Raw genomic sequence first — 16,079 nt, forward strand, 5'->3', positions numbered from 1 at the left:
GTGGGGCGGTGTCCAGGAAGCTGAACCGGAAGTAGCTGGGGCGGGAGAGCCGCGGCCGCCACCAAAGGGGAACTGGTGCTGAGGAACACAGAGTGAGATGGGTGCTGGGGAGCCAGCTGTCCCAACGCCCACCAGACACTGTAAGTGAGAACCGTGAGGCCTCCAGGAGCCAGAGCTTGTCCGGGAAAAGGGCTGCCTTCCAAATAGTGTTCACATCAACAGTGAGCATGCCGAGGGATGAGTGAGGGCCTGCCCTGCGGGCTGGTGAGATGCACTTCCGATCCACCCTCCGGCCACTCAGCACCAAATATTCCAGAAAGACATATTTTAAATTGTCCTACAATTATTGAAACAGTGGCCAGAAAGGAAGGTGTTTTAAAACCCAAATTGTGGGGTCTGAGACTGGGAAGGGCTTGAGCACCTTGGCCTTGAGGAAGTTTTCGGAATGCGGCACATTCACTGTCATGAGAGTGAGGCCCAGGGCCCTCCGGACTAAATGTCTGGAGAGAGGACTTCATTCCTCTACACGGGGCACCAGACGGATACAGGACACTTTTGTCACCAGAAAGCTCACGAAGGTCAATCTTTGGGGTCCTTCCCTTATAGAGTCTTCTCACCTCCCTGGCAGGAGCCTGAGAAAGGCCTAGAGTAACCTGTCATATGACTGACTTTTTGTGAGAATACAGTAACTTAAGAAAGCTGTCTTCACATTTAACTCTGATAATGGGCTGTGGGAATAAAGAAAGCTTCTTGACTTAGGAGCGATCAAAAGAAATTTCAATAAACCATGCATGATGCAATGCGGACTTCTACATATATTCTAAGTATACACATCCCTTTTCAGAAGTGTCACCCATAGAAAGGCCACCAAGGAGTATTGGCCAAAATTCTGAGAGGGAAGTATGCAGGTATACGAGATATGCAGCCTGCACTATTAATAAAAATTATTTTTCTGAGTAGCCTTATATTTTAATATTTTCAGCATATTGGTGTTTATGCTTTTGATGTGATGTTTTCTAATAAAAACTGAATGACAAATTTTGTAGTGTTTTTCTAAAGGCTGACAAACACTCTCCTTGATCAAATTTCCCAGTCTGCTCTGAGCACTTTGATAATTAGTATATAATGTGATACTCTTGACACTTATCCAATACACCCAATGTATCTTCCTTTCCATGATAACTAGTGTTGAGTGCTTTTTCTTTAACAAAAGTATGAATGCTGAGCTTCCCAAATATGGATCTCTCTACTTAAGTGATCAGGTAACAAAGAAGTAATGGCATGCAATTTACAGGTAAGGTTGTCTTAGGTAAAGCAAAGACTGAAAAAGGGAATGTAGCTGTGGCACAAGCAGGCTTTGCCTGGGTGAGCAGCACTTATCCACGCTTCTGTGCAAATCTCAAGTGTGTGCTGAGAGTCTCCCAAGAGTTTAGCACTGGGTTAACTTTGTTTCCTTGGCCTCTGATGCACAAGTGACAAAATCCCTGTCAAATTCTTTCAGATGAAACACAGTGTGGTTTTTATTGTCAATTTGTTCCTTTATGCATTAAATACCAAAATATTTTTTTTAAAAGTGAGCACTGGTGATTTCAAATGCTTTCATGATAAAACACGTAGCAGCTAGGAATTAAAAAAGAAATTCCCTAAGAGTTCCAAGGTCTAACTCAGCAAGCACAGCTAGTCAGGGCCTAGCATAAGAAGATACTAAAAATAGGTCAAACGTATAAGAATTGGAAGGAGAAAAAAATGTCTGTTTTCTTAAAGGATATGATTCAACATAGAAACATACAGAAGTATACACAGATACCATTTGGTGACTTAAAAAGAAAATTAGAAAAACTGATAAGCAAGCATTGACCACATTACAAAATTCAATTTTATTTTTCTATCACAATGATAAGTAACATGAAATACTATAAAAGATGTTATTGACAACAGCACTTAAAAGTAAATTGAAAAGGGTTCAGGCTTGAAGACTCCCTGAGCTGACAAAACCAGCATAACTCATCAGTGTCTTGTGCTTTATCTGGTTTACAAACCTGACTAAAACTTGAGCTATTTCTTGTAAGGAAAAACAGGATGCAGTTCAGCCAATCAGAGGCAGCCAGAAAAGTTACAATTAAATAATTAATAATTAACCTTCCACTGGAGTATATCAGATAAAGCAGTGTATAATTGCAACCAGTCAAATGTTTCCTTTGCTTTACACATGTGTTTGTCTCATAAAAGCCACCCCTTGTGTCCTCTCAGTGGAGGACCTCAGTTTGGAGCTACAGGTTCATAACTCATTGTTGTCTCGGTGAAACTCTTTAAAATTGTATTGTGCTACAATTTACTTCCTAACACATCAAATTTATGATATACCTAGGATACTTCTATTTAGAGATGCCTCTAACAGTTCCATAGTGTGCACTGTGTGGAGGAAATTATATATCTAACTTGAAGGATGCTCAAGATGCAAAGATGGGAGAATATGCAATGTCAGTGGGCTTGAAGCAACAATGGCAACAGATTCAACAAAGGAGAGTTAATTGTACCCAAATTAACCTACAGAATCATCGCAATACTCATTCCATCTCTCAGGTTACTTTTGTGCATCTTATAATGTTGTGGAAGGAATTGGTAAGTGACACGCACAGAGACACAGAATGGAAGTAAAATAATAAACGTTTTTATTTTGCCAGCAAATGGCTGATTGCACTAGAAGCAGTGCCAGTGATTGACCTCCTATTGAGTTGCAGCTTTTTTTTTTTTAAAAAAAAATAGGTTTTATAACCATGATCTCATTAGGTGATTACATTTCATTTCCTCAGTTCACATTACCCATGTATAAATTACAGTAACCAGACAGTTCACTTTAACCCAGAGGTAACAATTCCTTGTAGTTAGGGAGTTTAACCTTAAGATTCATCTAGCTGTCTATTCTAGTGCACAGGAAGGGGGTGTTTAAGGTCAGGAAAGAGGCCAGATGTCCCATTTCACAGTCAATGCCTCCAGTGCTTGTTAATTTTGAACTAAACAAAGCAGATTGCTGTTAGAGACAGCAGAAGTCATTTCACATTTTCCTAACATTTTTTAGGTTTTCAGATTATTTACAAAAGTTCTCTGTATCAATAACTGTACTGTAAAATCTATACTGATGTAGAAGTTTCCATAGAGCCAGGTGAATCATGAACAGTAAATACCTCTGCAAGGCATCGAGACATCATCAGTCTTCCAGAACTAAGATGGTGTTGTACTGGCACAGGCAGAGACCACGCACCATGCAACACAGCAGGGAAGCCAGAAGCAGACCTACAACACAGGAAACATGTGAGCTGGAAGAAATGACCTGAGGAACAGACTTTGATGTTTACAGGCAACGTGAGATGTAAACAGAATCAAATGAAACTGGGAAGATCACTGAGAAATGATACAGGCAACTATCATCAGCTTAAAATCAGTTTTGAGTGTGAAAACAACAACTCTGCATGCAGAAAGCTAATTTACAGTTATTTAAAAGTTCTTAGTGCCTCCAAACTGTATCTCTTTTGTTAACTATAGTCATGGGCCCATGTATATTTTATCACCAGTTGTCTGAGAATTTATCTATATCAGAAACACAAATTGAAAAATGTTTCTGAATGAATGGAGCAGAAATGATTGACTTACAATAATGTCATAGATAGCTACAAAATGTATGAAATGTACATGAAAATAAACTGAACGCACAAAGTAGTGGGTCCCTGAAAGGAAAGATGAGAGTCAAAACCCTGCATGGTCATGGCCAGTCACAAACAACATCTCTGCACATACCCGCATGGCTACAGCTGCAAAGCCTGCTACATCAGGTGTTGGCACATGATGTGGGGGAACTGGAACTCTCCAGCACTGCTGCAGAGAATGTTGGTGAGCTCCAGCACTTTGGAAAATAGGCAATATCTGTTCGTGCTAAACACCACCTACCCCATCACCAAGCAATCTCCTCCCACCATATTTCCCCGAAAAAAGACCTGCCCAGAACAGAAGCCTTAAAATGATTTTCCAGGATGCTTGCAACATAAGACCTACTGCGAAAATAAACCCCAGTTAAGATCCTCAGCCAGACGCATGCACTAAGTACATCACTTGCAGCATATGGCAGACATACTGAATTATGCAATAATGACATGATTACATAATTAAATGCAAAGAAATAATATTATTCATAGTAAGCTTAAACAAGATAATAATATAAATTATTACTAAGTATTTGTAAATTCCCAAGCAGGTGCCTTTGATGAGTGGTTAATAATTGTGTAAACAGATGACCTAGAGACTTCCTGCCCAAAGACCAATCAGAGTACACACAACAAGCCGGGGCTTTAGCTCAGTGGTTCTGCCGCCTGTCTTGCAAGCGCAAGGACCCAGGTCCGATCCCTGGTACCAAAAACAAAACAAAACAAAACAAAGTTGTCAACAGAGTACACACAACGCAGGGGCAATGTGTGCACTTGATAAGGAATGGACATGGCTGTGTCAAATGTGACTCTTCATGATTCAGTGCATCATGTGTTAGAACGATGCATTATGAGCAGTCTGAATGGCTGGGGAGTGCTCATTCAAGGAGAGCTCTATGGGTACACATGACCATTTGGGGCCAGTAGTTCCACAGGAAATGGAATTGCAAGAAATTCAGGTGAGAATTCTGTATTCTGAGAGTTTTGACAATGCTCCAGAAGATAACATGACTTGAAATGTATGTAGATAATTGTATGTGAATACATGAATAAGTATAGATTGTTGTATATAAGCCCCATTGCATCCTGGAAATAAAATATAATACCCAGTCTTATTTTCAGGGAAACATGGTAAACTCTTCTGTCACCGACTGACCTCAGGACCACATCTCTGTGGAAAAGGCCATAACAGAGCACCTAAAGATCAGAGGACCAACGTAAGAGTTGAGCGCTGACCCATCACAGGCAAATGAAAGTTTACAATTTGCCTTGAAACAAATTAGTGCTAAAACAACAAAACAAATAGTCCTCTTGGAGAAACAGAACTGATCCCAGAACCCCCACAACAGAACATCAGCAGCTTCTAGGAGACTGTCCAAAATCACCAAATATGTCTTTATAAACAGGAAAACTGGACCCATTCTGAAGGCCAGCAATGAGGTGACCGAGGTCGTGGAGATGACAGACAAGGACCCCAAGGCAGCTCTGTCACTATGCTGGAGGAGCTGCAGGCCCTGGAGGCAGCTTCTGTGATTCTGACCTTTTTAGATTCCACTCATGAGCAATGATAGTGTGGTATTCATCTCTCTGTGTCTGACCTTCTCTCTTAGCCTCAAGCCCTCTGGGTCGGTCCATGTCAGCAAGGCAGCCTCTTCCTGTCATTACTGGCTGAACAGTGTCATGACTGCATTTAGGAATGGGTGAATAAGCAGGGATACAATTGCATATTGAGCAGTGTGTTGAAAACAATACCCAGGCCAAACACGTACTACTGAAGAAGTAACACGGATACATCAGGAAAACCATACTGAGCTAAAAAGCCAAACACTTAATCACATGTGAGGTTTGCTTCTGGGCAGATGAAATGGGATGCTGGAGTGCAGGTGACTGCAATATCGATTATGCACAAAGCAGGCTGTAAGCAGTATAAACTGTAAAGCATTAACCCCACAACTGGTTTATTTATAGAAGTGAGTCTGGTCAAAGCCTACATGCCAGGGCCAGAGTAACTCACACCCAAATTCCATTCCTACAATTAAAATCTCACTAGGAGGAAAATGCTCTGATTACAGCCATATATTTTGTCTGCTCTGTTCCTACCTTGAGAATGCTTTGTCCTGTCTTCTATGAGCCTTGCTTACACTAATTTTCATAGAAACCACACTACTGCGTGGCCTCATACATAGTACTGCTCTTGAATGTAGCTTGCCTCTACCCTAGGTGATTACCTATAAAAATCAGTGGTCTGGAGTGGCCAGTGTCTTTGTTGGTTGCACCAGCGTTGGTTGTCTTGGCACTGAGTTTTCTGTCTCTCTTAGTTTTGCCTTTTAGCACCCCCCCTGCTCAGGCTTGCATTGTACACTGAGTAGGAGACTAAAGCCTACTGTAGAGGCGTCCAGTAATGTTTCAGGGATCCCAAGCACTGGAGCACAGATGCATATGGAGGGGGAGACAGTGGTGTTGGCTCTAAGTTTTTTGGACTGGCAGAACAACAGACTCATGGAAGGGGACGAGGGCTGAAAGATGCTACACATTGAGCTGGACAGTGCAGTCCAGGATGGGTCCATATATAAATAACCTCCTCGCTGTACTCTTTCGATTTTCATGTTGAATTTAACTTATGCACCAAAGAATGAATACAGAGGTGTGGGCAGTACATCCCAGTGTTAGGGCACACGGTTAGAGTCCAAAGGCCCTGCACTTCATTCCCCACCAGGCCCCCCAAAAGGTACAAATGAAACATAAGATGCCTTAGTTGAAACTTCAAGTACATCAAGTCATGAGTTTGTTCAAAAACTCCCACAGAGATATTAAACAGTGAAATCAACTCCATCTTGTATTATTTATTACCATGGACATGCACAGTCACGTGCTGTGACATTCTGTAATAATGGTGATGAGGTAGGGCCTTGGACTAGGAAGGAAAAGCTGTGCTTGTGATTCCCTGTGTCACTGCCCATGCTGCTAGGGAAGTCAGGAGACGGAAACTCTGGTGCTCTGTGGGAATTCCTGGTAGGGGTGATGGGTGACAAACTTCATCCTTACTGCAGGGCTGTGACAGAGAGGGAGAGGAGAGGGAGCAAGGCGAGGGATGGGGTCTTCTGGCCTCAGGAGGGCAATGACCAACAGTGGGGTAAGTGATGGGGAGGGGATCAGGCGGGGCCTGAGGGGCAGTTATCAGGGTGAGTCCAGAGCTTCCAGGGAGGTGACAGTGGCGTCCCCACCATTGTCCTGTCTGGTCTGCATGCCGACTGCTCACTCCAGAGTGGAGAAGAAGGGGCTCAGTGAGGTCTCACAGCGCTGAAGCCCTGAGCACCCCCGTACCTGCAGAGTGAGCACAGCCTCAGGTCAGAGTCTGTAGTCCTAACTCCCAGTGGGCAGCAGAGTCAGCCCTAGCTGGAGCCCTGAAGAGAAGCCACCTGCTCACCTGGTGTAGAAGATCCAGGTGAGGCCGTAGGTGAGGAGGAAGCCGGCTCCCATGAGGGTCCCTCTGATCAAGGTGAGGACCAGGGGCCAGGAGCTCCCCTGCCTCTCAGGCACACAGATGCAGGAAGAGGGGATTCCTGGGGAAGGGGAGGGGAAACAGTCTGTCCCTGGGTCTGGCCTCACCCCCATCCCAAGAACCCGCCAGGCTGAGGCCTCACCTCCTGCTTTGCTACTCACTCTGCACAGAGAGGTTCAAGGAAAAGTGCTGGGAGCCCAGCACGTTCTGAGCCTGGCAGGTGAATTCCCCGCCATCCTCAGCCCTGACACGGGATAACTCCAGGATCCCAGATCTGGAGACCTGGGAGGGAGCTGGGGCTTTTCCCTTCCAGGACCAGCTCAGGGAGGCAGGGGGGTTGCTGTGAGCCGTGCAGACCAGGAGAAAGGACCGTTCCTCTGGGACAGGAAGCACTGTGCCATTGCTCACGGTCGTCAGCACTGGGTGAGAAATGCACAGCAAGGCTGGTGGGGGTGAGGAGCACCTCTGCCCTCTTCCCACCGAGCCCCAGCAAGGAGAAGACCATGTGGCAAAGTATGAGAATGGCTTAGTCATAGCTGAAGGGAGGATGATGCTGCCGGCAGGAGGCTATGTCTCCTATTAAGAAGCCTGAGGACCGCTCAAAGAAAGATGTGTTGAGAATTGAGCCGGCCCTGCAGAAGAGGGAAATTTTGCATCTTCTACCGGGCAGGGAGGAGAAACAAGTGCTCAATGCCTGCTGGAGCTGGGAGAGGAGGCCAGGTCTTTGAGACTTAGGGGCCCGGCTGTGCACCTTGGGCTTTGCCTTTGGCTTCCAGAGAGCAGTAGGGTCTGTGCATAGAGAAAACAGTAAAGTAACTCTGGGTTTGAAAATATCCTGCGAGGTCAGGGCCTGGACTGGACAGGGTGGACAGGAGGCTGTGTGGACATTGGGAAAGGATTAGTTTTCAGGTGAAATCAGGGCAGGACAGGGGAAGAGGATTTGGGTTGAAATTCCTGAGGCTCATGTCTCTGGGGCACGCTGGGGATGAAGGCGGTTGTTTAGAGCCAAGTCCAGCACATTCCTCAGATGGTGCAGGCAGGGAGTGGTTGTGGAGAGGCCTTCTGTGTCCGAGCTCGAAGGGAGCAACCACCAAACCCCGAGGAGGGCAGAGGAATTTCACCTGTGCCATTTTTGAAGTAGAGGCTGACGCTGAGGTCCTGCGGAGCATCTGGGGAGAAAGATGGTCCCTTTTCAGAGTGAGCAGCAGGATGGGTGTGGGCCTGGCGGGAACAGAGAAGCACAGAGAGAGGATGGGGAGCCGCCCTGCTGTTCCTCTGCCTGCCACCTCCCAGACGAGGGACCCAGCCGTCCCCCACACTCACAGGAGACGCGGAGCCCGATGGTCCTCTCCGTGGTCGCCCAAGCTCCTGCGAGCTGCACCTGGCAGGTGAGGCTGGTGTCGTGGTCCTGGGGCCGTGGGGTGAGAATGAGCTCTGAGGACTTCAGGGTCCCGGGGTCCATGGAGTTCAGGGCGTCACCCGACCAGGAGAAGGCGAGGGAGTGCCCCCCTTGGCAGGACCCTGGCAGGCTGCAGCGGAGGCGTGAGGGGCGACCAGACTCCAGAGGCTCGGGAACGTGGATGGCGGGTTTCTCTGTCAGGCCTGAGGAGGGCACAGGGAGCTGCCTGGGCCCAGGGTGGGGACCGCAGTGTGACCCCGACAGTCACTGTGCCTCAGGGACCGAGCAGGTCCACGCCCCATGATCCTGTGACCTCCACGGACCCAAGACCCAGCAGAGAAGGGTCTAACATCCTGTTCCTGCTCCACATGGGGCGTCCAGGACCCGAGGTCCCCTCCTGGGTGCTGTGCCTACCTGTCACCTGCACAGTCACTAGATGATGTAAATAAGTGTATATTGCATGTCTCTTGGTCTCTATTCTGAAGACATAGGTTCGTGTGTCCTCTCTCTTGTCTCCTCTGATGCTTAGGGAGCAGTTTCTGGTCCGGATGTCCCCAAGGAGGTGGAATCGATCCTTGATCTCAGTCTTTAGTTCGTATTTTGGGTTGTTTGTGGCCACCACATCGCCATAGGATGAGTCTCACCTGACCCGGACCCAGGACATGTAGAACTCTTCAGGAGAAGACCCTGCCCTGAAGGGGTAGGAGAAGGAGCAGGGCACCAGCACGCACAGGCCCTCCTGCACCGTCACCGCCTTCTGCACCTGGATCGGGTGCCCTCCATCCTGCTGCAGGGACCCTGTGGGGACGCAGACGCTCAGCTGCAGCCCGGCCCTCAGCCCTGCTGACCTCCCTTCCTCAGCTCACTCACCAGCCCACAGCAGGGGCAGCAGCAGCAGGCCCAGCATCCTGCATGTGGCAGGGGTAGACCCAGTTTGGTTCCTGTCAGGGAAGCAATGCAGTACTGTGGGGCGGTGTCCAGGAAGCTGAACCGGAAGTAGCTGGGGCGGGAGAGCCGTGGCCGCCACCAAAGGGGAACTTAGTGAAGTTGGGGATGGCGTAGGATTTAGACATCAGTTGAGTTCATCCCCATTGGACACTGCAGGCGAGGAGCCTCTGGTCCCCGCAGAGGAGAGCTTGTCCGGGAAAATGGGGGCCTTGCAGATGATATTTAGATCAACAGTCAGATCAGCAGCACCCGAACGCAGATAGAAGAGGGGAGCGAGGGCCTGGCCCGTGGTGCGGGGAGATGAGGAGATGCGCGTCCCGTCCACCCTCTCACTGGCTCACTGCTGCATGCGCTAGACAAGCACAGTTTGACTTTTCTTTCTTGCTTTTGAGCCCCACGTTCAGTATGATGCACGTTCTTCGTGGAGAGCTGACCCTTGTACCTAACTCACCTTCACTCTTTTTCTTGGCCCCTTTGACTCCCCTCCCTCCCTTGCCCTCCATTTCTCGGTCCCCTTTTCATTCTTAAGACTTTTACCTTCCTGTTTCTACGATCTTTTACTTTCTTTATACTTCAGCTGTCTCATGAAAGAGAAACCATGTGATATTTCTGCTTGTAAATCTGATTTATTTCAGTTAAGCTTATGGACTCAAGATGCACTCATTTTCCTACAAATGCTTGGTTTATCCTTCTTTATGGCAGAGTAATACTCTAATGCATGCAAATTCCATACTTTCTTCATCCATTAATCTGTTGACGCGCATATAGTCTACTCCCAAGTTGTAGTTATCCTATCAGGGAAGGGAAGATTTTCGGTCTCCAATTGGTGGAGGGCGAGACCTCTCCGGCCAATCACTTGCTCTGAGGGGTGGTGCCCAGAACCTGGCGCACTCTTCAGGGTGGGTCTCCCTGAGCACGGGGTCTCCCAGAATGACCACAGAGGCCCAGGCCCACTCAGGACCAGATTGTGCAGGAGGACGGCGTCCGTTTCACAGGGGACTGGAGGGATCCCGGGAATGAAAGGCTTCCTCTTCTGCGGACACAGCATTGCTCAATCTTGTGACCTTTCCTCGGCCTGAGAAATGTGTGGAAATAACCTCTCAGCACACTGCTCTGTTGTGACAGAAATTGATAAAAATGTGTTCAAATCGAGCAATGATTTCAAATACGTTTAGCAGTTCCTGATATGAAGTTGTGGGAATAAAGAGTGTTTCCAGCTCTGTCAGAGGAACATCCGTGGGTCTTTCCAAATGAAACACCGACTTCCGCGTCCATTCCTCGCACAGAAATTCCCTGCCACAAGTGTGAGCTACAGCAAGGTGGATGAGCAGTATAGGGAGCAGGATCAGGGCCAGTGTGCTGGGTACTGCATGGACAGCCTATGCTACTCGTGAAAATAGTGTCCCACTTCCCAGTGGGCTTATGTTTTGTCATCTTCCAGCATTTGGGGTTTTGTGGCTCTGATGTCATATTTTCCAACTGAGAAAAAAACACACGCGTGCCAAATTTTTTGGTTTTTCCTTCTCTAAAGTGTGACAAAGACTTTCCTTGGCCAAATGTTAGGCAGTTCGTTCTGAGCGGGCCTACCCTGGTCCCGGACAACTTTGAAAGTGGTCCCAGCTGGTCCTGGACTCACTTCGACGTGATCATTTTGTGCTGCTTCCCAACACACAAGCTGGGACCTGGAGGTGTCTGCTGTGGTGACCGCCACGTTTTCCAGCCCCAGCCGTAGGTTTGGCATTGGTCATTCCTGGGACTCACGAGCTGTGGAGGGTTAGGGTGCTGCTGTACCACACAGCTACGTAGAGCAGGAGCCTCCTGTGAGCGGACCGGCAGGTATACACAGGTGCACCGGGCCTGAGTCCATTTCGGACCCCCCACACCGCCCCAACACCTGCCCTGGGCACCTGACGGCCTCTGCCGGATTCGAGCACCTGTCAAGCCGCCCTAGCGATAATGCTCCCTCTCTCCATCTGTCCTCTCAGCCTCCTCCACCTGCTCACTTCGGCCGCTCCTGCCCCACTGCGCCTTCGCTGTGCCCCGCTCCTTCTCCTGAGCGTGCACAGCTGAGCCTGGTATCCTTCCCTGTGCACAGCAGTGACGCTTTCCCCAGGACTCCCAGGAGTCGTCCTTTCCACCTTAGCTAGTGTCCGGTTGAGTTGTTTCTTTATCCAAAGTGTGAATGTCTGGCTCCACAAAACCTGGCTCTGCTCTGCCTAGGGTTCAGATGGGCAATGAAGAACCATGATTATGTGGCCAGGGTTATCCTGGGCAGGATTTGGGGTCAGGGTCAAGGGAGGGAAGGCAGCTGAGGACCGAGCCGGGCTTCAAGTGAGCGCCAGCACCAAACCACAGCGGCAGATGGGCAGCGTCTCTCAGCCGGGCCTGGGGCTTCCTTCGCACTCAGTACAGCGGGAGCTCTGCTCCCTCAGCCTTCTGACGAGGGCGACACATCCCTGACACCCTTTCTGTCAGATTGTGTAATGGTTCTTTTCATAAGGACCCCAAATCCTTGCAATAAATCCCCTCAGTTGGAAGGCATTGTGTGGCTTCTGTTATAATCTTGGTCTTAATGGCCTCAACCTCAGGACAGGAGAACAGAGAGAAAGAGCACCAGCGATTTTCAGTTCCTCCAAGATAAAACCGAGGGCTAACCAACACTGAAGAGAATTTCCCTAACAGGAAACAAAGCACAGCTCGGTGAACCCTGCACTGAGTCAGGCCCTGGCATGAGAGAACTCTAAAAGTAAGGAAGGATGTAAGAATCGCAAGAACAAAATAGGATGTTTCATATCGCACAAAATATAAACGTAGACCAGGCGTATCTGGAGGCTTCAAAAGAACATGAGGCTGATGAGATACTAGACTGGGGAGATTTCAAAAATCAACCTTATTAAAATAACAAAGCAAACTGGGATACTGTGAAAGGCGTGGTCCATAGTAGCATGGGTGGAAGTCAGTTAAAGTGGACTGGCCCAAGACTCCTGGGCAGGCAGAGGTGCACGACGCCACCAGGGGCCTCCCCACCTTGCCAAGGCGAGCAAAACCAGAGCTGTTCCTCCTAAAGAAGAGCAGGATGTAACGCAACCAGCCAGAGGCTCCGAAACACCTATGACTAAAGAACTTGGGACTTTCAGGGGGGACCGAGCAGCAAGGGAGCAGTATCACTGCATGCGAGTGCACGTCTGCTCTGCTTTGCTTCCGTGTGATCCATGAAGAGCCACCCCCTCTGCCTCCTCAGCAGAGGTCTGCAGACAGGCTGGTGTTGAGTTCACAAGACGTGGTGGCTGCACCTGTAATCCCTGCACCCTGGGAGGCTGAGGCAAGAGGACTGCAAGTCGGAGGTCACCCTGGGCAACTTAGTGAGATCCTATTTCTAAATAAATAAATAAATGCTGGGGATGTAGCACAGTGAGAAGGTTCTGTGACCAATTACAAGTACGGCAAAAAATTGTATGGTGCCTCAATTTCTTAACACATCAAAATGATGTGACTATATATCAATGAACGTGATTACTATGTGTGGCAAATATGTCACCATAAAAGCATGCTCAAAAAGAAAAGGGACTAGGAATACAAATGAAAAAAAATTTCAATACATCAAATTTTAGTTGGAATATGTCAAAGAAGATACAACAGGAATTTTGCTCACACCCCGCCACAGAGCTATGTAATGGTGAAGTCATTCTGTGTGTCGCATGGTGGAATGCAGTCTCTGCTGACCTTTCCATGCCGTGACACCTTGTTCCGGCTACAACGAGGAAGAAGCTTTCACTGAAAACAAAAAGCTGTGCCCGGGACTCCTTGTACCTCCACGCCTGGGAGAGGGCAGTTGGGAGGCCCAAGACTCCCACTGGAAGCCTTGGTAGTGGGAGAAAGGATGCAAAGTTCACCTCATCATGGGGCTGGGAGGGAGGAGGAGGAGGAGGAGGGAGGACACGGGCCGGCTCCCCTAGAGTTGGGCAGGACTAACGGCAGTGCGGGGGGTGATGGCAAGCAGGTCAGGCGCAGGAGTCCAGCGTTCCCAGGGAGAAGCTGCCGTCCCCAGGTCCGCCCCTCTGAGCTCTGGCTCATTCCTCTCCCCCAGGTCCAGGAGAAGGGGCTCAGGGAGACCTCTCAGCCCCTCGTTCCCGGGCATCTGCACACCTACAATCAGGAGGGTCTCTGATCAGAGTTGGCCTCCGGAATCCTAGCTCCAGACGCAGTAGGCGGACTGAGCCCCTCCTGGAAGCCAGGACTCCTCGGGGCCTCCTCGGAGGAGCCGCCTGCTCACCTGGTGCAGTAGATCCAGGTGAGGCCGTAGGTGAGCAGGAAGCCGGCCCCCATGAGGGTCCCTCTCATCATCATGAGGACCAGGGGCCAGGAGTCCCACTGCTGGGCAGCTGCACACAGGGACAGAGACGGGGAAGGAGATGCAGGCTGGAGCTCTGACCCAGGCCCGGGCCCTCCGCCTCCAAAGCCCTGCCAGGCTGAGGCCCTTCTCTGCTTTTCTCTCTGCACAGAGAGGCTCAAGGAAGAGTGCTGGGAGCTCAGTGCGTGCTGAGCCTGGCAGGTGAGCCCCCTCCACCCTCAGCCACTACCAGGGACAGCTCTGGGACCCCAGATCCGTAGACCTGGGAGGGACCTGGGGCTTTTTCCTGCCAGGACCAGCTCAGGGAGGCAGCGGGGTTGCTGTCAGCCATGCAGACCAGACGCAGGCGCTGTTCCTCCAGGACGCACAGTGCTGCGCCATTTCCCAGCAGCCTCAGGGTTGGGAAGGAGCACAGAGCGGGGTGGTGGGAGTCACTAGTGTCACTGTGCTCTTCCCACACAGATTCAGCAGAGACAAGATCCGGGGGCACAGGGTGAGCCTGGGTTCAGCACGGCTGAAGGGGAGACAACATCGGGTCCCCTCAGACTGTCAGAAAAAGCACTTGTCACGTACTGCGGGGAGCTATGAGGGTAGCTTGGGCAGAGATGTGACAGGAACAGAGCCAGCCTCAGAGCAGGGGCACCGCACAGTGCAAACGGGCTCAGTGATCCCGGGATGGGAGAGGAGGAGGCAGCCAGGGCTTGGGAGCCCCCAGAGCCAGGGCTGGGACCTTGGCTTTGCCCTGGGATCTCAGAGAACAGCAGGGTGCTGTGAATAGAAACAGAAGCAAGGTCCAGAAGGACCCTGCTGGGGCTAAGCAGGCCCGGGTCGGAGACACTGGGCAGGAGGCAGGGAGCAGCCCAGTTTGGGCACAGGACGGGTTGGGCAGGGACCAAGGGGATGAGGAAGGAGGAAAAGATTTCGGAAGTGAAGATCTCCATCCTCACTGAGTTGGGGCACTAGTGGGGAAAAGGGATTATTCAGAGTAGGCTCCAGGACACCCCGGGACTGTGCAGGTGGGAAAAGCACCAAGCAGGAGGCCCGCAAATGTGAAGACCTGGGGCAGAAAAGGAACAAAAGCAGCTGTATGTTGAGTTGCAGTAGCATCAGGACAGGGTGCACAGAAGGGCGTGATTGGTTGGGAAAGAGGAAAGGAAGGGTTGGGGGCACTGGGCTGTGGGGTGAGGGGCCTGGAAAAGACATCAGACCAGAGAGGAAGAAGGACTGGCGTCAGAGGAGGCGGGAAGAGAGAAACCAGGAGAGGGCTCCAGGGTGCAGGAAGTCAGCAGCACAGAGGCAGAGAGGAGGGTGAGGGAGGGCGGGAGCAGGAGCCACAGGTGCAGCTTCCTTCCCTCGGGACCAGGAGGCTCTGCCGGCTGATTGAACAAGCGGAAAAGAATCAGCATCGCTGAGTGGTCCTCACCAGCGTGGCTAAGATGGTAAACTTTCCATACTTACCTTACCCGACCTGGAAATAAGTGTGGAAAAAGAGAAACAAATGGAAAGGAAGGATGGAAGGAAGGACAGAAAGGGAAAGGAAATGAGGAGAGGAGAAGGGAGAGAGAAGGCAGGAAGGCCCCGTGCAGGCGTTCCCGGGTGTGACGGGCGAGGCCCAGGGAGCCCTGGGACCGAGCACCGAGGGACTCTCCCGGCTCCCTGTCCTGAAGCCTGAGCTTGCAGAGTCTGCCCGCAAATCCCAGCCCCAGAGTGGGGGTGGGATCTTTGCTTCCCAAGCCTTTTCTGAAGAAGAGGTTGATGCTGAAGTTCTGTGGAGCATCAGGGAGACAGACGGACGTGGGAGTGCATCAGGGTGAACAGCAGGAGGCTGTGGGACCTGGTAGGTGGCGGCACCGCCTCTGAATTTCCCTCGTACACACACACACACACACACACACACGCACGCGCATGCACAACTCCCACTGCTTTTGGGGGCCCAGCCGTCCCCCACACTCACAGGAGACACGGAGCCCGATGGTCCTCTCCGTGGTCGCCCAAGCTCCTGCGAGCTGCACCTGGCAGGTGAGGCTGGTGTTGTGGTCCTGGGGCCGTGGGGTGAGAATGAGCTCTGAGGACTTCAGGGTCCCGGGGTCCATGGAGTTCAGGGCGTCACCCGACCAGGAGAAGGCGAGGGAGTGCCCCCCTTGGCAGGACCCTGGCAGGCTGCAGCGGAGGCGTGAGGGG

The 16,079-nt window shown here is 50.4% G+C and overlaps 2 protein-coding genes across 7 annotated transcripts in view; both read right to left on the reverse strand.

The window, feature by feature from the left end:
• Positions 1-6,595: 6,595 nt before the first annotated feature.
• On the reverse strand, positions 6,596-10,056 carry LOC104857229 (sialic acid-binding Ig-like lectin 14). Its single transcript, XM_010617012.3, is given in 7 exon segments — positions 6,596-7,022; positions 7,126-7,261; positions 7,362-7,619; positions 8,322-8,369; positions 8,524-8,802; positions 9,014-9,397; positions 9,470-10,056. Coding segments are annotated over 7 exon segments (1,185 nt in total). The 5' UTR covers positions 9,507-10,056; the 3' UTR covers positions 6,596-6,979.
• Positions 10,057-10,222: 166 nt separating this feature from the next.
• LOC104857227 (sialic acid-binding Ig-like lectin 14) overlaps positions 10,223-16,079 on the reverse strand; it is a 22,991-nt gene continuing 17,134 nt past the window's right edge. For 2 of the 6 annotated variants that reach the window (XM_019206497.1, XM_010617009.1), the window contains 3 exons: positions 15,853-15,937; positions 13,821-13,929; positions 10,733-11,763 (listed from right to left, as the gene is read on the reverse strand). In XM_019206497.1, the coding sequence (XP_019062042.1) occupies positions 11,485-11,763; positions 13,821-13,929; positions 15,853-15,937 (473 nt within the window). In that variant the 3' untranslated portion in view covers positions 10,733-11,484. Of the gene's footprint in view, positions 10,623-10,732; positions 11,764-12,948; positions 13,694-13,820; positions 13,930-15,852; positions 16,050-16,079 lie in introns of those variants that run through there. The other 4 variants (XR_002025117.2, XM_019206496.1, XM_019206498.2 and 1 more) reach the window with 4 other exon arrangements.

The sequence above is a fragment of the Fukomys damarensis genome, unplaced genomic scaffold (genome assembly GCF_012274545.1).
Source record: "Fukomys damarensis isolate Sample0158 unplaced genomic scaffold, DMR_v1.0_HiC HiC_scaffold_19, whole genome shotgun sequence".
Taxonomy (NCBI): Eukaryota; Metazoa; Chordata; class Mammalia; order Rodentia; family Bathyergidae; genus Fukomys; species Fukomys damarensis.